Source organism: Panthera pardus, unplaced genomic scaffold, assembly GCF_024362965.1.
Source record: "Panthera pardus isolate Hobbes unplaced genomic scaffold, ASM2436296v1 HiC_scaffold_10, whole genome shotgun sequence".
Taxonomy (NCBI): Eukaryota; Metazoa; Chordata; class Mammalia; order Carnivora; family Felidae; genus Panthera; species Panthera pardus.
In genome coordinates this window covers 95,239,749-95,267,543 of record NW_026526655.1, presented here as the reverse complement: position 1 = coordinate 95,267,543, position 27,795 = coordinate 95,239,749, and the positions used below count along the sequence as shown (strand labels likewise).

The window sequence follows — 27,795 nt, the reverse complement described above, 5'->3', positions numbered from 1 at the left end:
GACCAGTTTTGAAAATGCACCTGCCTCCAGCCACAGACACACTGAAAACACTATTCCTTTGCTCCAGTGTGTTCAGTCCGTGTCCTTTGCATCTCCCCTTCCCCCTTCTTCCAAGTGATTTTAAGTAGATTTGACTTTTAATAGGTTTGATTGGTTGTTTTTAATGGGAATTTAAATTGAACTAGCGGCTGACAGAGTTCTCGGGCTTCAAGTTGCTCGGCTGGGACTGGAGACATTTCTGGACACGTTTCTCTCAGCCCCCCGAGAGGGGCGGCGGCCCACCGCAGTGTGATATTCAGTACAGGATGCTTGTGACTGCATCTCAGTAATTTGTAAGTGATAGGGTTTGGGGAGTAAATAATTTTCTTTGACCTTGGTCTTTTAGGTCAGAGATGGAAAGCTTTCTAGGGAGTGATCCGAATCTAGTTCTTGGATCAACAGGATAGTCAGTTCCATGGTAGTACCTTCTTCCTGGGCTTGGATATCCAAAATAAGGGAAGGGAGGGACATGCTGGAAAACATCTGCACCCCTACACATCTCCCTCTGGATTTTTGCCCTTCCCGTGTGTTGGGAAAGGCAGGTAGGGCCATGCTTAATTTAAGAAACGTCAGCACCCTATGTCTTAAACACAAAAGTTAGCGATGTACATCAAAGAGAGAAGATCCCTTGAACCTCTTCCTGGCAAGAACTGAGTCTTCCAGTGACATGGGAATGGTGCAGACTTTGAAGTCATACAGACTGGTTTCTGTGTTTTCTTGATTGCATGTATTTAAATTTTTTCTATTTTAATTATCTAATATATCACATACCCACCCCCAGATTTACAGATGTTAATATTTTGCGATTTCTTAAAAAATGTTTATTAGAGAGCATACACAAGTGGGGGAGAGGAAGAGAGAGAGGGAGAGAGGGAATCCCAAGCAGGCTCTGAGCTGTCAGTGCCAGGCTTGATGCTGGGCTCAATCTGTGAGATCATAACCTGAGCCCAGATCAAGAGTCAGACGCTTAACCCACCGACCCACCCAAGCGCTCCAATATTTTGTGATTCTTAACAGAGAAGTTATAAATTACAAATATCACTGAAGCTCTGTCCACCTCCCTACCTCCTCAGTAATCTGTATTCGGAAGTTGGAGTCTGTCATCCCCATGCATACTACACTACAAACATCCATATGTGCTAACAGTGTCCGTATGCAGAGTATCGCTTTACGTGGTTAATAAGGGATGTTGAGCCATACACATTGTTTGGGGCTCCGTCCCAGAGCTGCTGCTCCCTTGTAAAAATCTTGGACAAGGTGCATCGCCTTTTTGAGCCCCCAGGGAGACGTGTGAGGATACCAGTCGTATGAATCCTGGCACAATCCAGGTGAGCAAGGATCAAGGCCTTGAGAGGAGGAGACGAATTTGACGTGTCGAGTGACAGTGGTGATTCTAGTGCAGGTACCTAATGAATCTGGTGCACATTAATGGCCATCCTGAGATCAAGAGCACACAGGGGGATGCTGGTCAGGGAACCTTGGGGGACGGCTTGCCTTTTGGCCCTGTTGAGTTGGAAATGCCTGCAGTACATCCATACCGCCAGGGTTAGGAGGCAGTTGGATATTTGAACCTGAAATTCCGGCAACAGTCCTAAGCTGGCGTTGGCTCTTCGGGCCCCTTTGGCATCCAGTGAGCAAGCATTACCTTTGGGCAGGGAGGCTGCTTGGTGTGAGCAGCTCCCCTGCACCTTTACCTGGAGCCTATGGCGTGATTCACCCTCAGCACATTTCTGCGCAGCTCTTGACAGGCGGCAACAAGAGGCCTGAGGTGAATCACCTAGCTGTCAGGTCAGCTTCAAAGCTTAGAGTTCTGTTGGAAACATTTGTTTTCCTCTGATAACCTATTTGATTTTGTTCTCATTCCTGAAATCACTTAAATCCTCTCTGAAGGTAATTTCTCCTTTCTGATTTGACCCGGCCTTAATGTTAATAAATTCACAGACTTTATTATTAGCCCCTGCACATGCTTCTGAGCTTGCCCCCTTGTTGTGTTTCAAGGAGGCCCAACCTCTTCTGGGATTGATGGTGATACATGTGTTGTATCCTATATATTGTTCACTCCCCAGGCATTCGGTCCAGGAATCCCAGTCTTGCGTGTGTCTATCTGCAGTGAGGATTCTCCAGGACAGGAACCAAGGGGGCCATTCACTCTTCTTTGTCACCCGCTGGCCAGACCTAGTTCATGGGCCTTTGGTCTATCTTCACTAGTTAGCAGCTGGCTTTTCACAAGGAAATGTCTCTTTTTGCTTAAAGGAGAGAGGCCTGGCCTGCCCAATCCCTGAACAAAAGCCCAGCAAGATGTCCTGACCGGCCTCCTTTTGGATGATAAGAATCCACCCAAAGTAGCTCAAGCAAACTGTGGGGTGGGGAAACGTTTGGGCAGCTGCTGTTATTATTACTGGAAGAATCCAGAAAGATCTGGGAAATTTAGGATAGGGAACAGCTGTGGATGGAGTGGGACCGGGTTTTCTCTGTTCTGGGTCTGTTTTCTTTTCTCACTCTATCTCATCATCTCCTTTCCTCCTCCTATCCCTCTCTTGTTCTCTCTCTGTGTCATGCTTAGAGGGGTGATGTCTAGGTCCCTATTATTACCAACTGTCTGGCTCAGTCTTCCCCTTTCCTCCTTTCAGCTCTCATCTGGTTCTCTTTCTACTTCCACCCCCCAAAACTGGCGGCTGGCTTCCTCAGAACTTGTATCTGGATCATAATTACCCAGACTCCAGCACTGAGTGACCTTTTGGCTCTATAGCCCGCAGCCATCTGGCAGTGATCTCTCTGTGTACAAGACTCTGAGCTCCTGAGAGAGGCTCCTATTGGCTCAGCTTCTCCTTCTGAGCCTGGCCACACTGCCCCAGGCTCCTGCCTAGCCTAGAGATGGGTCCCCCTTGGGTCAGGCACACCCCACCCTGGGCTGGTCAGCAGTGTCAGGGGGCACGGTCACCAGATTTCGTCCCCACCTACCAGGGGCTGTGGATGAGGTTGGGATCCCTGAGAAGGGGTTTTGTGGGGACAGGAGTTACCAGGTACATGTGGCACAAGAACTGTATGATAGAACCCCTCAAAGTAATTTATATCAGCGAGGTGATCTTAAATTTGTTTCAGCCTACAAATAGGAAGCCATAGTTTATAAAACTGTTTCTAGTCACCTCTGCATTAATTCAAGGGTGTACATCTCTGAAGTGATAAATTTAGTATCTTCCAGCCATACTAAACATGGCATGAAAATTAAACTTTCAGTCCACGTGTTCATTTTCTTTGTACATTAGGGGGCAGGCATGGACTTGGTTGATTCTGAACAAAATCATCTTGGTGCATAAAATGGAGAATGGGAACTAGATTTGTTTTTCCAGCCATGAAGACTTTTGATAATGGGTTTGAGACATGTGTCTCACAAAATTGAGCGCCCTTTGTGATCTTCTCTACCAGGGCAGTGCCTGGCAGAGGGCAGACCCTGAATCCAGCTCAGAATTTTGTGGGGAGGCAGAAAAGTGCTGCTGCCCTCCCCCCATGAGAGCCCCTTGCCTGTCTCCAAGCTCTGTGGCTGCTGATGCCACATGCCTACATCCCTTGCAGTCTTTACTCATAAAACTGGCTATTAATACATTTTCCTGGAGTGTGTGAAAACGGGCTTAGAATGGGGGAAAAAAAAACTTGTCCCACTTTTATACAACTGGAAAACATTACAGAACTTGAATTTTTCAAATTAAAAAAAAAAAAAAAAAAAAGCAACCTACCAAATCCAGCCTGTGCTTCTTAGTCACACGGAAATGTGAAGAGGAAGGGAAAGTCACTTCTGCCTCACAGGTGGTTTTGATTTAGAAAATGTGCCTCGAAATTCAGTACAGAAAAGAGGTTTTGTTTTGCTTCTAATAAAAATAAAACTACTTTTGAATGTTTCAGGGTTCATCAAAGTTTACATTTAGTCTTTTTTACATTTTTGTCTACCTGGCTATTCTCATGATCTCTCCAGCTACCGAGCCAATCAATGTATATTGTGGGAAACTCTCATCTTCCCCCCCGGTCCGAAGTAGGTGGGATCCAGTTCTGACAACATGCGTTAATCATAACTAGAAATGCTGGCAAGAGCTGGGGATGTTTGCATTCCTCAGGGACAGCTTAGCATCTCCAGCTAAATATTTTAGCCCAACTGACTGCCTTCTCTGGGCTTTCCTTCCCCAAACATCCTCCTCTGTAAGGCAGAGGAGCCAAACGCAAAGTGTTGGGTCCCTGATAATTTACAAAGTGAGGATAATACTTTAAAACTCTTGGCCTTGAGACGCACCTGGGTGGCTCAGTTGGCTAAGCCTCCAATTCTTGGTTTCAGCTCAGGTCATGATCTCACAGTTTGCGGGTTCGAATCCTGCATCAGGCACTGACAGCATGGAGCCTGCTAAGATTCTCTCTCCCTCTCTCTGCGCATCCCCACTCGTGCTCCCTCCCTCCCTCCCTCTCTCTTTCTCTCTCTCTCTCTTTCCCCCTCTCAAAATAAATAAACTTTAAAAAGATAAAAAAACAAAACAGTTGGCCTTGAGCTATCATTGGTATTCAGTAATATACTGCTATATTTTCTGTTCTTCCTTACAGAATCGTACAGCAGCAATATGACTATGTTTGCCCTCAAAATCCAGGCATATCACTTTTAAAAGAAATACTGGGGGTCAGATTGCCAAATTCCTGCAATTTCCATATTAAGAACTCCATCTCTGTGGCCTCCAGCTATGAGACAGGTTGTTAAAAGGATGAAAAGAAAAAAATGCCTTCCCCTTGTGTCCCCTTTTTAGAATAAGAAAATCTACTTGGACATTATTCACACGTACATGGAAGTGCATGCGACCGTTTATGGCTCCAGCACGAAGAATATTCCCAGTTATGTGAAAAACCATGGCATCCTAAGTGGGCGGGACCTACAATTTCTTCTCCGAGAAACCAAGGTACGTTTATAGGAATTTTTAAAACGTCCATCAGTGATGTTTACTGGTTGTTTCTGTTGGTGTTGAAAACGGGATCAGAATCTCTCATGCTGTCTTTTCAATGCTGTAGTAACTTATGAAGTCATTTCTGGGCAGTGGTTTTCTAGATCAGCTATAGCTTAAAAGTTCGTGAATTGTGGAAAGAGGTTGCTACAGTTGAAAGCCTGCTTACCCAGGACCTACTCCGTGCCAGGCATCAAGCGAGGGGCTGGGGATACAGTGGCAAACAGAAAAGGTAAGGTCCTGTCTTGAGGGTCAGACCTTGTGATAAAGAAGCAGCTTTCACAGCAAGCCTGGGGTGCTCAGCTCCCCTACCTCTTTAATCAACATCGCTCAAGGAGTCGGGCCACCAAGTGGCTTTTCTTGCACCTCTTCATTCACAGATTTGTACTGGACCCTGAAGAAGTTCAGATGAGGGAAGAGTCCCTTCAGGCTCTGGGAGCAGGGAAGACACTGTGAAAGATGTGGAGATGAACAATTGGCGGGTGGGGGGCAGGTGATACCCAAGACACACAAGAAGGAGAGTCAAGTGGTGGAGACAGAGATGACACATTCAGGAGAGAGCCACAAAGCAACCCAGCTGCTCTATTGCTGGGAAATAGTGGAAGGTGACTTTTGGTAAGGAGCTGAGGGGGCTGGTTGTCCCAAGCATAGACCCCAGGGTGTAGGCAGCTTCAGACCCCATGATGCAGGCAGCCGGGGGAGCCACTGAGCGAGGTCTATTTTAGTGACATGCTGAATGTGTTGTTTTGAACCGGTGCCTATAATTCTGCCATGAAAGTACCAAATGATGTTAAGGACTTGCAAATAAACCAGAGTTTGGCCTTAAAGGGCCAGACCTAGTGCAAGGGATGTAAGAGTAAGAAAGCCAGTGTGAGCCCTGCCTTGAAGCATAGGACAGCTTATTACCAACAGTGATTTTCTCAGTTCTGGGCCCTGACTGGCTGTGTTTTCATTTTTAAGGTAGCAGGGAGGCTGAGTGGGTGAGAGGCTCTGTGGCTTAATAGCGACTTTTTATCATTTTATGATACTTGGATTTGGGAGAGCATGTTCACATATGCTGCCTTGTTTGATTCTCACAAACAAAGCCGTAGATGGGGAAGGTACTGTTAACTTCATTTTAAATAGCAGAAAGTAGGCTAGAGCATTTGGCTTGCTCACAGTCACTGACTTTGCCTGGGCGGGGTGACCCTTACGCATGATTTTTTTTTTTTTTTTTTGTTTATTGCAAATTAAAGGTCTGTTAGGCCCTCAAGGCACCATCCTCCTGAATAAACACCCAAACTGGAGAACATTTATTGGACACTCCCTTCCCAACAGAATAAGCATCTCCCTCCTGCCTCAGTTTCTCCATATGTAACTGCATTTGATCCTTTCTATCTCTAAGTCATTCGTGTAGTGCCATGAATAAAATAGATGGATGAATTATTTATCTCCTTGGCCAAAGATCTGGTTTGTATTTATTAAGATTTCATTTCCTTACAAGGTCATCTGTAGTCTGATGCTCGTGTGTGGCAACCCCGGAGTGAAGTGTGTTCCCCACTTTGCACTCTTGGCTTTCTGTTCTTTTTCTGTCTCAGGATGACATTTTAGAATTGTGAGGATGTCCGGGCCCTTTAGTGGCAATGCTATTTTTGCCATTTGCCTCATTTTACTTCTCCCCACATCAGCTGGTGGAAAAAGCTCGAGCCTCTTTAAAATTACATTTGGCAACGCTGGCTCTCAACAGCGTGTCATTACTGTCTCGCGCACTCCTATTAACCCAGCCTCGTGAATGTCTTACTCAGCCTTGGAAGTTTTAAAAGAACCCTGACTTACCTACCATCCATTTACCCTGTCAGAGAATGGGGAATAGGCCGAAGCAGAGGCCGCTGATATCCCAGGGAGGAAAAGAGAAGAGGCTTGGAATATCCGGGCCGTGATGTCAGAGACTGCCTAACAGCCAAGGACTGCAGACCGAATTTTGAGTATGAGGGGCATATATTTATCCTTGAAAAACGGGTGCCTTCACAGGATGTCACTGATCCCATTTTGTATTGCCTGTTCGTCTGACTAGAATATATTAAAGCCCTCCGAGTGGAATTATGGCTAAAACAGTTGGCAAATATGATGGAAATGAGGCGCTGTGTCGCCGAGACTCCCCTTATACCCAGAACACAGCAGCAGGCACTAAAATGAATGGATCTTGGGCTTTGAAATAATGACACTAAAGACCAGTCAGGCTTTGCATTTATAACCCTTTCTGCCTCTAACTCCTTCCTCTGTGTCTCTGAGCAATTTAAAAGCGATTTATTCCAATCCACGTTGAAAGTGGAGAACTGGAGACACAGAGAAGTAAATGTCGGTAGAACGAATGGGATTCACACGCTCCTCGGGCTCACTGGAGAGGAAAGCGAGTCTGGTGCTGCTTCAGGTTTGGAGACGGGCTGAACTGACTGATGTTTAATCAGCTCCTCACTTATTATTTTTCTTTATGAGACGTCTTTGAAGCCCTGCACCCAGGCCCAGGAAACCCTTTGCTCAGCAGTATCTCGCCCTGGCATGCCACAGGGGCCCATGTGTCATCAGCAGAGTCCGGCTGCGGGGAGCCTATGAAGATGGAGGAATTTGGTGTGACACTAAAAAGGGGCTAAAAGAGCCAGGGAATCTAAAAGACTCTTCTAACAGGCATATAAATTTGGATGCATTAATTATTTATCGGTGGACCATAGACAAGGCTTTCAGTCCAGCAGACTCCAGGAGTGCAGTTGAAGCCAGCACAGGGTGGCATGTTTTTATTTTGGGGTTAAGTCCTCATCGCTTTTGATGTGATTTCTTTCTTCTTCCTAATTTTAGCCTCTTCGTGTCCTCCTCCTCCCCAGTCTTAGCATGGGAAGCTCCTGATAGTATGGAGCATTCCTATCCTGTATTAGATTGGAGGCACATTTGGAGTGAGCCGCAAGAGAACGTATTTTTCTACAGTAAAAGCCGAGAGCAAATTCTGGCTGTGGCAAACAAGCAGGGAAAGCCACTGCTGTCTGTGGTGTTACCCTTGGTACCCAGACCTCTGGCCATTCACCCTCCAGCACTTGGGTGGGTCATGACCTGTTTCCCTACTCTATCAGCTCATCAGCTTAGCTGTGGAACTCACTTAGAAGCCTGGGCAGGATTGGAGGATATGCAGTATATGCTGTCCCTTTTCCATCCCATCCCCAGCTCTGGCACCCACCCCCCCCACCCCCATCAACCATGACTTTTCCCATGAGCTTGGATATAGTTGCCCAGTCTCTCAAGAATCCAGGGCTACCACCCCTGGAACCAGACTCTCATGCAGTTCCATGATGGCAGAGGGGCTTTGCTTGTTCTGTTTACAAGTATATCTTCAATGTCTAGAACAGTGCCTAGCTTGTAGAAGGCTTTCAGATAATTATATAAAGAATGAAGGAAAGAGTCAAGATGAAATCCATTAGCCATCTGGGATCTTGGGACCATGCCCGAAAAACTGAGTTCTTGCTTTGCTCATGAATCACGCACCTAAATCTCCAAGACTTCCACAGCAAGCGACGCTTGCTCTCCGTGGTATTGCCTACACATCACACAGGTGTCGCCTGTGAGGGAGAGCCCAAGGGCTTACTTACCGACAGAGCAGTCCACATTCTGTCTCAGATGCTGAAATATTCACCCTCAGACAGTCAAGGAGGCTTCATCTTATGGCCAGTATCTAAGGTTATTCCTATTCCAGCCAGATGGGGAAAACATTTTGTATACACATGTAATCCTCTCTCCCTCTTTCCCTCCCACGTATGTATGTACAATTGCACAGTTGTAGCGAGATGATTCAGTACTTGCTCTGACTTCAAGGACAAAAGTGCATCCGCACAATCAAATACACACGAAAACATTCAACATCTCTTCATCCTCATGAAGACACATGACTGCTGGAAAGATCTCATCTATTAGTATTTATTCTTTTGCTCATTTTCCCTACTGAATACATCCCAGGCCTCATTCCAGGCATTCTTGCTACAGGGATGACTAAGGAGTTTTGCCCAAGACAAGTGTACGGGCATGGTAGAGGAGACCAGCACGGAAACTGGGGACTATAGCAATGCAAAAAGTGCACAGGTAGAGGTAGTAATAATAAAAAATAGTAATACCGACATAGAACTTCTGGGATATTATAAGCAGGCTCAACCATTTAGTTGTGTAAAATGTTGCACCGTGACTTGTGAAGCCACTCATATAAGAGGATGAGCCTGCTCCTGGAGGACAGGAACTGATTATCAGCCACATTTTAACACAGCGCATCTGTGTCATCATGGTGCACATGACCGTGGGGATTTATTATGGCAGTGACAGCCATTTTCTCTCACCCTCACCTGTGCCTTCTCCATAAATTATCTCTTATCGTGAAAGTCCTCTGTGCTCAGTACTATGAGAGCCCATCCTTAATGTGACATGAATAGGCCTGTTGTGCTGCCTTACACCTTCTAATGGTAAATATTTCATGCTGTCATGGCGGGAGATGGCCAACATCCACAGTTGTCAATTTACCCAAATATTTGCTTACCCCCCCCCCACCATCTCCATCTCCAAATCAGTGCATGTATAGTGAATTGTAGCACATTGGATTATGAACTGGGGTTTCCAAATGACTGAAGTGTATGAACTTTTGGTTTTGATATTGTGGTTTGTGTTTGCTTGTGTTTTGTTTTATTTCTGAAAGGCTACTTAGAAAAAAAGGATAATCTGGGTGTCTACCCAGTGAGCTGGTCTCCAGGAAATAGCCTCTGACATAGCAGCTGACTCTGACAAACTTTGGGCACTTAAACATACTTGACACGTATCATTGTCTTGTCTCCTTTGCCTTTCTACCTCTTCACAAGAGAATCTTCTTGTAGTTTAGGTTAGGGGCTTGGGCAGCCCATGAGAGGGTGTAACCAAACCTGTATGGAAGAGATTTTGGCCATGTTCTGTTTCTTCATCATCAAGTACAAAAGGGAAGACATATGTCCAGAAAAAGACCCTTCAGGCCACTTGAAGGCATAACCTCTCAGGAGAATACATTTCCTCCACAATCAGCCATTGTATGGATTCTTTTTAAAGATATAAAATGTATCCCTATTACCAAAAATCCGGAGATTTCCAATCATTATATGAAGAATAAACAAGTAAGGCTTAGCAGTCGTACATGCTCATGGGACAGGCCTTTCCATGAGGCAGTCACTGTAAACCATGTCTGCTTCCTCTTCTAATGGCCGTCTCTCCCTTTTTTTCTAAAAAGTCCAGCTACTTTATGAAACAGTGAGAATTCGTAAATATGCATGCAGGTGCTGAATATCGTGTAAAACCCACAACCACAACTCGGGCACACCTAAACCCCAGCTAAACAATACAAGGTCACGTACATGCAGCTGCATGAAGTTGAATCTGGTTTTGAATTTGGACTACTGTTCAGTGAACGTTTACTTCAGTTCCAAACCTTGAAATACATCATGTGCATGAAATACCTCATTTAAGCCTCACACCTGCCCCGTGAAATAACTATTATTTTCACCATTTTACATATGAATAAACAGTGTAGAGAGCTTGCGTGACCTTGACTCCAGTCCCATAGCTGGAGAGAATGTTATAAATGGACCTCCGATAATCCATAGGAAGTGGCAGGTAACTCTTTCCCTCAGTTACAGAACTAGGAAGTGAGCTGGTCAGGATTTGAACTTTGGTCTGCAGTTAGACCCCGTACAGTTAGTTACCGCATTGTCCCGATCACTGGGCCAATATTCAGTTTATTGGATAAGCTGAGATTGATTCATTGCTCAAACTCCCTCCCAAGCCACTCCGCCAATTTAGCTAGTTCAAACTAGTCAGAAAAGCTTATGTTGAGAGTGTGTCTTCTATTTTGGATTATCCTGCTGTTCCCCATCAAGAGTGACTGGAAACTGGCTAAACCCATGTAGAGTCTTCCTATGAGCCACCTTTATCCGTGTTGAAAGGAGTCCATGTTAACTACTCCAGTTAAGGGTTTAAAACAATTGCTTCTACTTTCACACAGAGTAGTAAGACTGAGTGGTTTTACTGAACCGTTTGTCAACATGTAGGAATGTCCCAATCCTATGCTGTGAATAAAATCTGTGGTGCTCCATCCATTCTCTTTTAATAGTACTTCAAAAACTTAATTTCAGAGCATTTAATCCCTGGATTTAGAACTGCTTATTGAGGGCGCCTGGGCGGCTCAGTCGATTGAGCGTCCAACTTCAACTCAGGTCATGATCTCATGGCTCGTGAGTTGAGCCCCGTGTCGGGCTCTGTGCTGACAGCTCAGAGCCTGGAGCCTGCTTCAGATTCTGTCTCCTTCTCTCTCTCTGCCCCTCCCCTGCTTGATCTCTGTCTCTCTGTCTCTATCTCAAATGTAAAAAAGTAAACATTAAAAAACGTTAAAAAAAAAAAAAAAATGCTTACGGATGGGACAGAGTTGCAGCCGTGAAGATGTTCTGTCATCTGGAATATCCTCATTAGATTCTGGGCTTCTGCAGGCCAGATGAAGTATAAATAAAATATGCCCAGTTTCCTCCTGAAAAGTTAAGCCTCTGTGCTTGAATGCATTCTTAATGGTGTGTCTGTCGCCCCCATGCTAAAGATATCTGTAGGGAGCACAATGGAAGCTGGGGACTAGGGGAAAGGAAATTTAGTGTGGTAAAGGCACCAGTGTGGCAAGGCCATGGCATTCAGAAGTTTACGGGATGTTCTTTGGTGGTGATGAACTCTCTCTGCCTATGCTTTTGTGATTCAAACCTCAGGTGTGTTATTTGACCTTAATACATCTGCTCCATTATAACGTCACAGGTAATGAGTACACGGGAAGCAAGAAAAAATTGCTTATTGACAGAAGTGACAAAGAACTGTTATTTTGGTGTTTCCAAGTCTTGCATTTCCTGCAATCCTAATTAGTGTGACAAGAAAACTCATTGCCAAGAAATTGTATGGTATTTGCTTAAGCTTCATTCTAAAATTGTGAGGCTTTGGAGAGTTAGCCCAAAATGTTTACTTTATGTGTCCTGAGATATTTTGATGCCAGCAGGGCAGCAAAGATGGTGCAAATTGTTATTCAGATATCATTAAACCTAGGTCACATTCAAGTCCATTAAACAACAGCTTCAAATCCTTTTAATTAATGGGTTCAGATTGGTTGGTCTGAAGGAGCTAATTACATTTTTTTCCCAGGATTTTCTATTTAAATAGACAATTATTGTGCTTCCTGCATTTCCTCCAAAGTTCTTTGCAATTTAGAGTTGATGAAGGTATCAGCACTTTATGGCAGGCCCTGATTTTCAGAGGTCAGGACTCACTGTAGGCTCAGGTCTCTGGCTAAACCCACAGAGACCCCTGTCTGCATCTTCTGGCACCTTTCTTCTCAGAGTCAAAAGGATCTGGAAACCCTGTGCTTTCCTGTACCCAACCACCACCTGAGAGAGGTCATCTTTTCCCTGGGGAGATCTTTCCCAAAATCTGATAGGGAGCACATCACAGAGCTCAAAAGCCTGAAGGATGGTAACCCTGGATTCTTCATATTTAACAAAGCTGTGATCTCTTGGGACTAGTCCTTCCCACTCTTGCCTTCCATTTCTCCTGCTGCTGTCAGGCATCCGCCCCCCATTCCCACCCCTGAGCCACATGCTCAGGCCACACCCTGTACGCTTAAGTTCTCTTTGATAATCTCACTCCTTTCAACTACTTAGTAAGAATAAAGAACATCGAGAAAAAGGGCCTCCAGATGGTGGTGGAAATGCCCCTTAAATCCTCTATCTTCCAGACTCCTGCTAACGCAGTGTTCCTCACCCCCATGTCTCCAGTGGATCTGCCCAAGGGGAAATGCCCCCAGCCAATAGTGGGAGCTCTGCTGGCCACTCAGAACCTCTCTCCTCAGTTTACCCAGTGGATGTCCCTGATGGTATATTTGGTCATGTCAAGGTTTACAAGAAACAAAAGGACAAAACAAGCAAAAAAAAAAAAAAAAAAAAAAAAGTTAACTACCCTGTTTCGTGCAAAAAACCATACAGTCATAGGATAGGGAGTCTAGCCACAAAACCTGGAATTTTGTTTCTTGTCCCAGAAAAACTCCTGTGGGGGCTACGTGATTCTCCTGTATGCCCAGCAGGTGCCAGCTCAGTGTTCAGTCCTGGAATTGAGTGCCCAGCACATACTTTCTGCATCTTTCAGTGGTGCCCAGGGAACCTGGCAGCTTGGACTCCAGTCTCCCCAGACAGAACCAGTCTAAGTGACAGTTGATTTTAGCAGCTGCAAAAGATAGAATTTTTGGGGAGAGGGCCCCAGGAAAGGAGAATCAGGCATGCGATATATCCAGTTCACCAATATCCTTCCCTCTCGGTGGGGGGGGCCTGGCTGTGTGGGTGTTCCTCAGTGATGGCAGAAGGAACGATACCCTGGGGCCCAGTTATCCTGTGGCGATTGATATGCCCTTGGAGGCTGGAGTGATCTCAGCATTGGCTCCTTGGTGTGGTAGGGAGATCTCAAATCTCACCAAGCCCAGACTTGGACCCTGCCGTCGATAGCTTACAGCCCTCCAGCAGTGTAAAAGGTCCCGAGAGGGGGAGATGCAGTGAGGCATTTCTCTGAGATGCCGTTTCATTTTTGGACCCAGGAACCATTGCCAGGGAGCTGCAGCAAGGCCCCTTTGTCCCAGCAGCTCTGAGCTACAGTTTGCACAAGGACTTGAAGAGTGTGTTTTTGCCGCCATCTATTGTCTGCCATTGGGAAAGCAGACTGCTGGCTGCCCATTTAGCCACTCCGCACCCTCTCCCCTCGACTGAGGGGGGAGATAAAAACAAAGTTGTTGGTGTCCCCCAGTGAAAACCCCATTATGAAAACCTGTGTTTACTGACCTACCATCATTTTAAAGCAGCTCCGTTTGAACTGTAATCAAACCACCAAGTGACCTTTCTGTCCCTCCACCCAGCATCACTGAAAGGGCCTGTTGTTCCTTTGCTTCAATGAAGAAACCTTCTGTTTAGTTAAGCAAGTGTTTTTCCAGTCATGTCTCCTGGTGAGTTACAGAAAGATTATTGTTGGGTTTTGGTTTTTGTTGTTGTTTTTTATTCTTTTAATACCCCCACCTCCGTACCTCCTCAACCGCCCACCTCCCCCACAGCCCCCTCCATGCTTATTTCTTCACTTTTGTTTTTGTTTTGTTTTTTGTTTTTGTTTTTACAAAGGAGGAGAACATAATGAGCTGAGTAGCTTCATGATCCTGTAAAGGACTCTAGTACTGTTTTGCAGTTCCTGATGTGAGCTGCCTTCTCTTCACCACCACTACCCCCCATCCCCGCCCAGGGTCTGGGAACCTTCCAGAGTCTCTGAGCCTTCCACATGGGAATGAAGCACAGAAGAGCCCCCTGTGAGCCAGGGACGCCAGTCCTGACTGATGTGTTTATATGTGGTGTGCTTTTCTGTGTTACAGTTGTTTGTTGGACTCGGGTTCCCTTATGAGGGCCCAGCTCCCCTGGAGGCCATCGCAAATGGATGTGCTTTTCTGAATCCCAAGTTCAGCCCACCCAAAAGCAGCAAAAACACAGACTTTTTCATTGGAAAGCCAACACTGAGAGAGGTAAGCATCTATAAAAACAATCATTCTACTTTCAACAATATGAATACCAGCTACTTACTGAGTGCTAGGAGCCCATTCAGATCCCCTAGCGTTGGGCTGCTGGTATCATCAACCTCACTGGACATAGTTGGACGGAAGGAGGAGGCGGAGGATGGGCAGGGGCTCAGGGAGGAATGGCCGATGCTGTCTCCTAACTTGGTGGTGGCACAGCCAGGACTTGCATCCAATTCTGTCCCTCTGTGAACTGTGGCGTCTTTCCACTCTGCCTCAGCCCTCTCCTAAGGCACGCAGACATCTCCAGCCTTCTAAGTAACTGAGCTCTGACTTTCTGAATGTTTAGAATTTTTTGAATAAGGAAATCAACTGGCTAATGTGTATTTTTGAAGAACCAGCTCCCGTGATAGGCTGTGGGGAATAAAGGGTGGGCAGTGGAGTCCTTAACTGTCAACCTTGAGAGACTGAAGTCATGTGCCTGGTATTTTAGGCCACCATCAGGAGGCACCGTTCTGATGCTTGAACTGTTTGCAGAAGCCTTATTTGAATTGCTTTCAGAGATCCTCTTGAAAATCCATAGTGGGTGATGAATCACCACTGAAGGCAGTTGGATTCGATTTGGGGCAATAAACAAGTCATTTAGAGCATGTGAGTTATCAAGCTGGGTGTTTCTGTATCTAGTCAGAAACAGGTGTGTGCAAGAAACCGTAAGATTGATTTTCTTATTATTTCTGTGGCTCTGTGGGCTGCTCACGAGGAGGAAACCTCTACGAGCTAGAGTCCTTGGATTGCCCCTGTCATTTGGGGCTTTCTACTGGGGGACAACACAGGAGGAAACCCATGACATAGATGCAATATAGCAGCACTATTTTTTTTTTTAAGATTTTTAAATTTTTTTATATGTTTACTTATTTTTGAGAGAAGGAAATAGAGCGTGATTGGGAGAGGGGTAGAGAGAGAAGGAGACAAAGAATCAAAAGCAGGATTCAGGCTCTGAGTTGTCAGCACAGAGGTGCAGGGCTTGAACCCACGAACCATGAGATGGTGACCTGAGCCGAAGTCAGACGTTTAACCGACTGAGCCACCCAGGCGCCCCAGCAGCGCTGTTATTAAAGCATGTGTTTTTCACTTCTGCTACTTTTAAACCTTTCCGGGTAGATTCTTCTGACACCTCCCCCACCACACACACCAAAAAAAAAAGAAAGAACATGAAATGCATTTTCCATGCTTATTGTTTTTGATCAGTCAGAGATCTTACCGATTCACCGAGCTGATTATTTTGAGAATTCTCTTTTCTGACCCTCCCTGTCAGTCAGGGTGACAGGCCCAAAGGGGATGGAGGAAGAGATCCATAGGTTTTTGAGATCTACAGATTATCCTCAAAAAGAACCTGTTGCCCACACAACCTCTGAAAAGGGTTAACTGTGTGTGTGTTGTCTTGCATGCTTGCTTTTCCTTCTGCTAATAAAATAAATTTGAATTCTTCACATTGAGGAGTTGTTCCCGTTGGGGAAGTCGTTCCTCAGCAATACCTACTGCACACCTGTGTGCCAGGTGTTGTGGGAGGGGCCAGGGCACAGACCAGGAGCATTCAACCTGGCACTGAAGAGCTGATTCTTGGAAAGATTCGAGAAGATGTTCCGCGGCAGTGAGAACATCTCAATCTAGGAATCTCTGTAACTGACAGAGATGTAACTGACTTCTCTGGAAACTTTGGAGTTTGGGATAGAAAACTTAGGCTGATAACATCAGCTCAGGTCATGATCTCACGATTCGTGGTTTCAAGCCCTGCCTCGGAGTCTGTGCTGACAGCTCAGAGGCTGGAGCCTGCTTCGGATTCATATTCTCTCTCTCTCTCTCTCTCTCTCTCTCTCTCTCTCTCTCTCTCCCTCTCTCTCCCTCTCCCCGCCCTTCCCCTGCTCATGCTCTCTTTCTCTCTCTCTCTCTCTCTCTCTCTCTCTCAAAAATAAATAGATGTGAAAATTTTTTTTTTTAAAAAAAGAAAATTTGGGCTGATAAATCATGCCCACATTTTAATTTAGGTGTAAGAAATCTCTGAAGTTCTTCTGCCTACCTTGTAATAATTATTTGTAATTTTGTTTCTTTTTTCCCCTTTTTTTGGGATTAAACATACATAATTTAAAACTTAGCGTTTTAACCATTTTAAGTGTATAGTTCACTCGTGTTAAGTATGTTCAAAGTCTTGTGCAGCCATTGCCACCACCTACCTGCAGAACTTACTCATCATTCTAAACAGAAACTGTGTTCATTAAGCACAACTCCCCATTCTCCCCTCCCCGCAGCCCCTGGTAACTTCTCTTCTATTTTCTGTCTCTCTAAACTTACCAAGTGAAATCATACAGCATTTGTTCTCTTGTGACTGGCTTGTTTCACTTAGCTTAAGGTTTTTAGGGTTCATAGCATGTGTCAGAATACCATTCCTTTTAGCGGCCAGATGATATTCCATTGTGTAGATATACCACATTTAATTATTTGTACATCTGTTAATGAACACTTGGGTTGTTTACACTTTTTGTCTGTTGTGAATAATGCTGCTGCGAACATTTGTGTACAGGTATCTGCCGAGGTTCTTTTAATTCTTTGGGGCATATACCTACAAGTGGAATTGTTGGAATTTACTTTTTGTTTTGAAATAATTTTAGTCTTATGGAAAAGTTTCAAAAATAGTACAGAGTTTGGGTATATCCTTCATCCAGCTTCCCCTAATGGCAACACATTACAAAACTGTGGTAATCAAAGCTAAGACATTAACCAGTGTTACCTAAATTACAAACTCGATTTGGACTTCACCATTTTTTCCACTAATATCCGTTTGCTCTTCTGGGATCCAATCCAGGACCTACGTTGCATTTAATTGCCACGGCTCCTAATCTCTTCCAATCTGTGACAATTGTTCAGTAACTTAATTGTCATTCAGTTTTAACACTTTGAAAGAGTATTCGTTGGGCTTTTTGTATACTGTTGCTCACTTTGGATTTGACTGATGTTGTCTCATGGTTAGTTTGAGATGACGCATTTTTGGCAAGAATATCACAGAAGTGATGTGGTCTTCTCAGTGTATCCTATCAGGAGGTGTGTGATATCAATATGTCTCATTCCTGATGGTGTTAACCTTGATCTCTTGGTTAAGGTAGGGTCTGCTAGGTGTCTTTACTATGAAGTTACTGGTTTTCTCTATAATGGAGGAAATATTTTGAAAGTATGCAAATATTCTGGTTTTCTTCAACCTTTTGCCCATTTATTTTTACGATATGTTGGTTGGTCTTGCCTACAACAGTTATTCTGGTGGTTCTGTAGTGATTTTCTTTTTCCCTCATTGTGATTTTTTTTGAATACATGAGCAGCAAAGAAACCTGTCTCTTTTTTACTGCTGTTTCTATATATGAGCCTTTGGACAGTGATAAATCAAAAGCATCTTTAAGACTATATTGACAACTGGCACCTTTTTGTTATTGGTGATTCTAAAGATTTTGATGACTCTTTGCTACAAATGAGTATTTTTTCCTGAAAAAATTTAGGACACTCAAGCACAATCTGTTTCCCAGTGAATGATGTAATGTCACATAGATCAGAGCAGCCAGTATGAAATTATTGAAGAACGAATGTTCATCATTTCCTATCAGTTGTCATCATTTAGTAATTTGCTTTTCATTGAGATCGTGAAGGGCTTTGATTTTTCATGGCTTAAAGAGAATAGGCATAAGAGCTGCCCCTACCAGGCGCTTGGTCCCTCCCATCCCTTTAGATAATTCCACCAGTACGTAAATGAGACTTGAGTTAGAATGGCTCTCTGGGATCCTCAACCATTGCTCAGCAAGTGACTTCACACAGATGACTCCATCAGTCCTGGGCTTCCGCAGGAGGGCCAGGATACAGAAGGTCAGTTGACAGATGCTCGTTGTGTCCCCACAGGGTTCATGGTAGTAGTTGCTGCATTGGGGAAATTTATCAAGACCCATTTCCTATTTTCCAGGAGCTCAAATTTTGATATGGAAAGAAACAGCTAAGTCAGTCACTGAGAGGGTGTCGCCTGGGAGTTCTGCCAAGTGGAGAGTGTGCTGGGTTAACTGAAAAGGAGGTGATGCAGGAACTGTGCTATAAAGGCAAAGGAGGAAAGGGGGTTTCACACTTAAGAGGCATGAATGTTGATGAGCTGCAGGGAAATCCCAAGAAGGTCACTTTGCTTTATGCAGGAGGGCAGGTTCCATCCGATGTCTGTCTCCTTCTCTGCTAGAGACAGTGCAGAGAGCAGGCTGGGAGCCAGCAACATCACACAGTTTTGGGAGGACTCAGTGAAGTTGACCTCAAGGCCTGGTGGGCCACTCACTTTGCTCTTTCAGCCCACAAAAGCCACAAAATCCCCCTGGCCAAAGCTACTTTTCACAGGGAGAGAGCTATCAAGAGTTCTATAGATGTTGAAGGGTCAAAAATCTCTAGAAATTAATTTTTTTTTTTTTTTTTACTCTGCAAATGGAAAAATTTTAACCCAAGTAGACATAATTACAAAGCAATTTTTTGGCTCCCTTGCTAGTCTTTCCAGTTAAGCAAAAATTGATCCGTATAAATCAATCCATATAAATTGCATATATGTCCCTCCTTTGCTTTGAAGAGAAAAAAAGTCTAAGTTTCTAAATGAGAGTTTCATTTTATTTTTGTCTTTTACATTGGATCAATTTTTAAAACCACAATGTACACTCGAGGGAAAAAGTTCCATAACGCCTTAAGTAATGTTGTTGGTTCAAGCCATACTTTCAATGTGATATAAATTGGATTTTTATCTTTATACTGGGAAACACATTAGTAGGTTCTTAATCATTATTTGGACATTTTATAAACCATTAGAAATTCTCTGGCTTCAGGATTTTTTTCCATAAAGAGAACTCATGTTCTCCTTAGAAATTTAATAGCTGCTCTGAAGTAATGTCTCATATTTAATAAGATTTTCATTACTTTTACAAACTATACTCCAGTAAATTTACTGATTGATGTAGCTCAGATCAGACGGTTCTCAATAAATTAATGGGGAGGAGCATAACATTCAGAGGGGAATAATGAATCACAAAATGCCTTACTCATAAAATTAAGTAACTCTCAATAAATGTAAATGAATAAAATAATAAAGCCTCGGCATTTTGTATTTTCCAAGTGCTTGGAGCAACCTTGCAAAAAAAAAAAAAAAAAAAAAAACAGGGACCTTATCAAGGGGAGGGGGCGAGAGACTGCCAATATGTAAACGGCTGTATGGGGACATTGACAGCAACTTTAATTTACCCTGATTCCATTGGAAGAAGTCATCAGTTTGTTCTCAAGGCCACCAAGTGAAATGGTGTGACGTTTTGCTCATCAGGAAAGGTCTAATTCAGGCATAAATTCAGTCCTGAGGTGTTTTTTTCAGGTTGGCAAGTTGTAAGAACGGATTAAAAGCCTGGAGCTTACTTTGAGCTTCTTTTGGTCTTTGCTTAAGAACTCAATAAATACTTTAAATTTGTCGTCTTCCTTTCTGTCAAAAGCTAATATGTTGTTGAAGGGTCTAGATTTGAATTTGCTCTGCTCCTTCCTGGCACTGTGGTCTTGCAGAATTGTAAACCGCTGTAAATCTCAAAATCCTCATTGATACCCCGGAAGCCTGGTAAATTATGCAGATGCAGGTGATTAGCACAGTGCCTGGGCCAGCCAGGGGCTTCATTGATAGGTGTTGAATCTAAAATGTGAGCTGAGGGAAAAAAAGAAAAATGGATGCTTCCAGGCCTATGAGGCGACGGTCATCTTGTAGGTTCTATCACTGACCACGTAGCTGAGCAAAAGAAGAGGGTACATGTCAGAAGAAGGGGGAACTTAACAGGCCAGCAAGGGGCATGATTGTGACAGAGGAGGCAGGAGCAGAGTCTAGGATATCTTCTCTTCAGAATCATGCTTTTCTTGAGAGGATGCTGCTGATGGCTGGGGGCTGAGGCCTGGTGACCTATATTCTGAGTTCCCTGCCCTAAGTAGTGTGGGCACACAAGTGGTGAGGTGGGATACGAAGAATGGTGGCTAGGAGTGAGATGGAGAGAGGCCAGTTAAATCACCCCATCCTCTGAGGATACCAGAGACGGAAGAAAGAAAAAGATAACCAGCTTAGCCTCTAAAGCAAGAGCCTCAACCCTACCAGACCCAGCACCTGTTATACTACAAATATATTATCCACTCTTGTGTCCTGAAAAAAATTAATAAATAATATGCCCTGCCTACTTACGTAATTTCAAAAAAGAATGATTCCCTTAACTCTAATATAAAGGAAAATAATTCACAATAAGGAAATACATATTTCAGTCTGTAAGTAGTTAAGAAGTATACCATTCCCAAGAACTATAGTAGAAAACATGTCTCATCCCTCCTTAGAATGAGTAAGTTTGTGTCTGAGAAGAGTAAAACATACAGCTGAACATGATTAGCCCTTTTTGCTTATAAGCGATATTATAAAGGAGAAGCCAAGTTAAAAAGTGTCTATACATACATAAGTATATATGTAATTGCCGTTTATGTGAGAGCTACAAACACAGACTGGTTTTGGGTATGTTGTAATGGAGACTCAGGTAATCTGAGTGACATTGACTTTGCTGTCCTAGTTTTTCCAAAGTTGGTAACAGCTTATTGGTGAAGTTCCAACGAAAACAGAGTACAAACATCCCTTGATTTACATGGTAATTATGTTCCTGGGAAATTCAATCTATATTAAAACTGTGCCAAAGAGTTAGATTCTGTGAACCCACATGAAAGCCAGCGGGGCACATGGAAGCTGTACGGGAAGTGGATGGTCTGCCTTGGGCAGGACTGTAACCCATAGTGAGGCATCATCTACACTCCCTGGTCCTCACCCACGGATTCACAGATCAAGGGTAGCACCCCCAGTATTTGTGCAAGCTGAGAATGCTCTCACAAATGTCCAGAAAGCTCCCTTCACCACTGCCTGAAAGGATACAAGAAAAAGGTGGAAGGCAGTTGGAGGGGTAAATTTAGCTGTCAAAAAATGGACTCTTCAAGAACTGAGAATCACCAGCTTTCATACTGGGTTTCTTTGGCCACCTTTGTTCTTAAAATAAAACCTCTGAATTTAGAACTTTGCTGAATCCACATTATCTTTAGAAGTATTGAGGGTCCAGTGTTATGCTAATAATCACTCCTGAAAGCATTTCAGAATTCTCTGTTTTTCTGTAGCCTTATTTCTTTCTGTCACATTTCATATATACAATTACTCGCCCTCCTATGACTTTAAAGCTTTTGACTATATTATAATTTATTTATGCTTACCTGTCCCAGTTGGTGTTTTATAACAGATACTAGTTTGATCTAGGTGATTTTCAGGGCTGGGTTGTGACCAAGAGTGAAATGTTCATTATATCTTGGTGTGACTTTGGGGGTTGAAGCCACCTGTACCAACTGCCGTGTTCCCTGGTTTTGACCTTTTTCCAAGTGGGATTCAAGCTGTGGAGCTCTGACAGTTTTGTTGGTCTCCACTTATAGGTCCTCAGGAGGTTTTGATCATCACGGAAGGACAAAAATGTCTTGTTACCTATGCAAGCACAATGCCATAAAAAGCATAACACTTCGTCTAGCACAGAAGGTGGAAGAAACAAAAAGTATCTGTGAGACTGAGGTGCTCTTTCTTTTCCAGCTGACATCCCAGCATCCGTATGCTGAAGTGTTCATTGGCCGGCCCCATGTTTGGACGGTTGACCTCAGCAATCAGGAGGAAGTGGAGGATGCCGTGAAAGCAATTTTAAGTCAAAAGGTTGTCTCTTTTATTCCATTTTCCCCCATCTGTACTGTGAACTGAAATGTGTGGGCCTCACAGGCCGTCTGGTTGAGTAATTAGAAGTTTTCCTCGCCAGCTTCCCTCTGGGATGAGAAAAGGGCCATGGTGTAGAATGTGGCCGGGGGAGGGTTCATGAGTGCTCTGGCAGACAAGAGCAAAGCTGGTACTCCTGTGTGGATTCTACAGACCCTTTTGGCATGACTGCTGGGTCCCAGATACAGTAGTAGGAGTTTGAATTACACTTGTTTTAGTGCCTAATTGTGTACTTCTCACCGAGATCGGAAAACACGAACCTGCTCCCCTACAAAAAGTAAGAATGATAGGAACTATTAAGGAAATACTGGGAAGTGTTTTTATATAACATTTATTTATTTGGGTTTTTTTAACCTACACATCTTTTTGTTTAAGTTTATTTATTTATTTTGAGAGAGAGAAAGAGCACATGTGTATATGCAAGTCAGGGAGGAGCAGAGAGAAAGGGGGAGGGAGAGAGAATCCCAAGCAAGCTCCTTGTTCAGCCCGATGCCGGGTTGGATCTTACCAACCATGAGATCATGACCTGAGCTGAAACCAAGAGTCAGAAGCTTAACTGACTGAACCACCCAGGTGCCCCCAATTAACTACCTACCATATGCAGAGCACCCATGGAGTCCCTATAGGGGACACTCACTTCTGTAGACAATTGAGGCTAGCTCCCTGCCTGTAGATGCTCACCACCCAGTAGCAATGGGCCAAATTAGCCTCTCCCAACCCCTAGACTGCCTTGGACGCTCTTCGGGTGCACCCTGCTATCTGGACTCCTCCTTCCAGACACTGCTTACACTCTGTCACAGAGAAGCATATAGACATGGCTGTACTGAAGACAGGCTGGAACGCTTGAGTTGAGGTTCCAGCTCTACCACCTACTTGTAGCATCCCCTAGGGCAGTTACTTAATCTCTGAGCCTTAGTTTCTTCATCTCTAAGTAGGCTTGTATTACCTACTATATAGGTATTGGTAAGGATTCAGTGAGATAATGTAAAGCCCTTAAGCATACCATCTACCACATAAGTGTTTAGTTGACATTACCAAGTCACTATTACTAATACATATATAATCATTTTTGTTACCAACAGTCTGGATTTGCACTAGACTGTCAGCAACATGAGGACAGGAAATCTCTCTCACTGCTGTACTCTGTACCCAGTATAGTGATTTACCCTGTGGATTAAGAGAGAGAGGAATAGGTGTTTGCAGACTATGTTCAGTGCCAAAAATAATATGCAAAAGATCAAGAAGCAGAAGTAGGGGGAAGTTTCAGGAAAATGCAGCACTGAGTTAAGTCTTTTAGGATGAGTAGGAATTTGCAAAGCTAAACCGAGAAGTAGACCCAGATGGGCATGGGTCCAAGGCACAGTGTGAATAAAGGGGAAGAGGTTGAGTGGAGTGTGGCCCCACTGGGCTACCTCAGAATATCTGCCACTCATCCATGGCTCCACCACCAGGGAGTCATTCCTGTGGAGATCGATAGTTCTTTCTTTCTTTCTTGAGTCCCTGAGTCCCTCAGAGGATTAGCTTCTTAGGGCTACCATAGGAAAGAACCACAAACTTGGTGGCTTTAACAACAGAAATTTATTCTCTCACAGTTCTAGAGGCTAGACATCCAAAATTAAGATGTTGGCAAGGTCATGCTCCCTCCAAACAAAGCCTATAGTGGGGGAGTTCTTCCTTGCCTCTCCCACCTTCTGGTGGCCCCAGGCATTCCTTAACTTGCAGCTATAGCACCTCAATCTGTGTGTGTGTGTGTGTGTGTGTGTGTGTGTGTGTGTGTGTGTGCGCCTGTCTTTCCCATTCTTGGAAGGACATTGGTCATACTGGACTAGGGCCCACTCTAATTCAGTACGACCTCATCTTAACTTGGTTACCTCTGCAAAGACCCTATTGTCAAATATGGTCACGTTTACAGCTCCTGGGAGTTTGGAATTCAGCATTATCTTTCTGAGGGACATAATTCAACCCACAGCACTTGCTTAAGTGCACATACCCTTGAAGATGAGTAATTTAAAAGCTAATATAAAGGCAGAAAATATTGGATCATTGTGTACAAACTTTTTAGGTACTAGATCCCTTTTGTCCACCAAATGGGAATGCCTGATACAAAGCACAGAGAGTGAGGCACATGGAGTTGTACTTGATCATTCCTACATGAGATTGACTTCACCCCATGGAACCTCTGGTGCTCTACATTTTAAAACCCTGATCAATCTTTTTCCATCTTATTCCAAAAACTAAGATCACATAAGGAAAAAAAAAAAAGTAATTATAATAGTAGCTCTTATGTAGAGAGAACTTTCTACACATCTAGAATCTATCTATATCTATATGAGCCTGGTCTCATTTAATCTCACTTAATTCTTGTACAGGTGAAAAGATTGAGGTTTAAAAAAAATAACTATGAAAAAAAAATTAACTGTGGGCATCTGGGTGGTTCAGTCAGTTAAGCATCCAACTTCTACTCAGGTCATGATCTCATGGTTGGTGGGTTCAAGCCCCACACTGGGCTCTGTGCTGACAGCTCAGAGCCTGAAGCCTGCTTCAGATTGTGTGTCTCCCTCTCTCTCTGCCCCTCCCCCACTCACACTCTGTCTCTCTCTCTTTCTCTCTCTCTCTCTCAAAAATAAATAAACATTAAAAAAAATTTTAAACAATAAAGAAAGAAATTAAGTAATTTATCCCAGATCACATAGCTAGTAAGTAGTAAAACACCTGGATTGAAACCTAGGTCTTTTTGACTAGTGTGTTAAGATAATATAAAATTTAAAAAGGAGAAGAAACATGGAATGAAGTAAAGGGAAGTATAAGTAAGTAAGTTGAGTAAATAAATATCTTTTAAATGAAGGCTGAAGTCGGTAATGAAATTAATACAAAAACTTACTGCCATAAAAATCCTTATGCTTGTTAGAAATGGGTCAGAAATTTAGTGCCAAGCTTTCTCGTATTTAATTACAAGACTTTAAATTTCATGACATTCAAAAAGTCAAGGTAGCATGACCCACCTAGAGATGACCCAGATGTTGGAATTTATTCAAAAGCAACTTGGAAGTACTAAGATAAAGTATTAAAAGATTTGTTAAAAAAGGTGGACAGTATATGTGAGCAGATGGGGAATTTCAGCAGAAAGATGGAAACTTTTTCTCAAAGCCAAAGGAAAAAATGCTAGAACTGAAAAATACATCAGAAATGAACAACTCTTTCAGTGGTCTTATCAGCAGAGGAAACTACCAGTGAACTATTCAATAGACTTATCAATAGAAACTATGCAGATTGAAACAAAAAGGGGGTGGGGTGGGGAGAATGAAATTTAAAAAGAACATATGAAACCTTTAGGACAATTTCAAACAGCCCAGTTTATGTGTAATTGGGATCGCAGAAGGAGGAGAGAATGGCCAGAAGAAATACTTGAAAAGATAATGGCTAAGAATTAATGAATGACATCACCCTGCAGACCCTGGGAGCTCTATGAACCCCAAGCAGGATAAATATGAAGAAAAACACTTAAGTATACATCGTTGCCAAACTGCAGAAAACAAAAAGTTAGGGAAAAAAATCCTGAAAGCAGCCAGAGAAAAAATGTGAAAGCAGCCAGAGGAAAATGTATTACATTTAGGGAGATAAAAATATGAAAAACCACCAATTTCTCATCAGAAGTAATAGAGACCATAAAAAGATCCCTTGGAGGCAGAACGTGTAGGGCCTTTAAAACAGGCCATGACAAGGATTCTGAGCTTTAAGTATGATGGGAAGTTTTGAGCAGGGGAATGGCATGACCTAGTTGCCATTTGAAATCATCAACAGAAATTGCAGAATATGTCTGACGTAAAATCCTAAAGTTAGTAGATAGAGGAGATCATTAGGACTCAACTCCTGGTGTTCTGGTACCTTCTGAGACCATCTCTCATTGAGTGATGGCAACCCTCGTCTGTCAGGTGGGACCATGGTGGAGTCAGCTGATCTCTGAGAGCATTTCCCATTAGGAACTGTACTCTGACTTAATGAGTGGGTACTAAAAGAGACAGTACATCTCAGAAGAAGGGAGGTAAAGAGGAAAAAAGGAAGGAGAAGGTGGGAAGTTATTGGGAAGTTTGTAGCAGGAACTACACAGTGCAGCCTGCAGGCATCCATCCTGTGGCCATATGAAAAGCAGTCCTTTTCCCACAAAGCAGGATGGCCAAGAACACTTCCCCTGTTTCTCCACAACTGGCCCTACTTGGGTTTCTCCAAGTAGGGATGTGGACTGAGCATTCCCTTACATTCTATTCCCCAAGGAGGCCTTGACTTGTTGAAGGCTTATCATGCAGAAAATTATCACACGCCCCCTACTCAAATCCACACAATAGCTCCCACATCAAAGGCTTAGCAGTGTTCTTTATATCAAAAGCCAGGAGTCTGGAGAACTTTCCCACACAGAGGGCCCTCCCTTTTCCTGTCCACAGCAGGATGGCTAATGGAACTCACTGGTAGGGCTGGTTTAAGAATACAATTACCCACTTTTTTTTTTTTTTTTTTTTTTTTTTTTTTTGCTTTGCTTTTCCTGTAGAGGAAAATTATTTGGCTTCATATTATTTAAAATAGTTAATGGGCCACAAAGCAATTAATGAGTCAGCATCCCTTTGGTTAAATTGGGTTAGATTTGTAGGAGGATACTGAAAGAGCCGTTTTTCTGTATTTATTGCATTGAGCCCTTTGAATTAATTCACTTCCATTTCTAATAAATGACCTTTGGAATAAGTTGTAGGAATGGCCCCAGAGTATTCAGTCTGTTTCCCATCACATAATTGGATCTGTTGATGTCATGGCAGATGGCCACTCATGTTTATTTCACTCTAGAAATTCAACTTGTCACCATATAAATGAGCTTGAAATGCCAAGTCTTCTGCTGTAGTTTCTTTCCATTCCTTCTGTGAGCCTTTAAGAGGAGACATAGCTGTAGGCCAGTCATAAAAAGCTTCTAGAACCACTCATAAGTTGAGTAAATAAATATCCTTTAAAAGAAAGGGCTATGAAGGGCTATATCTGGGTCAGAGAGGACAGAGCAAGTGTAAAAGCTTGAGATGAGAAGTGGCAGGCTTGCAACATGGAAGTCAGTTTTCTAGGTATTTTGAGCTCTTTTGAGGTGATCTATTAAGGAACAAAATGACCTGTGTTCCTGCAGAATAGCTCTGCCTTGATAGTATAATACTTATGGCTCAGCCTCTTTTAGCTCTATCTGGATGGTTGTGGGCAGGAAAGGCTAAGATAAAACCGGTGTGATTTTATGATTGCTGATGTGAAGATATATTATGAAATTAACAGTCATGGTTAAAGAAGATTTCACATACAATGTGTGAATCAAC

General features: G+C 43.4%; 1 protein-coding gene across 6 annotated transcripts in view; it reads left to right on the top strand.

The window, feature by feature from the left end:
• MGAT5 (alpha-1,6-mannosylglycoprotein 6-beta-N-acetylglucosaminyltransferase) overlaps nucleotides 1-27,795 on the top strand; it is a 342,230-nt gene that overhangs the window by 287,774 nt on the left and 26,661 nt on the right. For all 6 annotated transcript variants that reach the window (XM_053909465.1, XM_019454374.2, XM_019454368.2 and 3 more), the window contains 3 exons: nucleotides 4,821-4,970; nucleotides 14,467-14,613; nucleotides 22,283-22,399. In XM_053909465.1, the coding sequence (XP_053765440.1) occupies nucleotides 4,821-4,970; nucleotides 14,467-14,613; nucleotides 22,283-22,399 (414 nt within the window). The remainder of the gene's footprint in view (nucleotides 1-4,820; nucleotides 4,971-14,466; nucleotides 14,614-22,282; nucleotides 22,400-27,795) is intronic.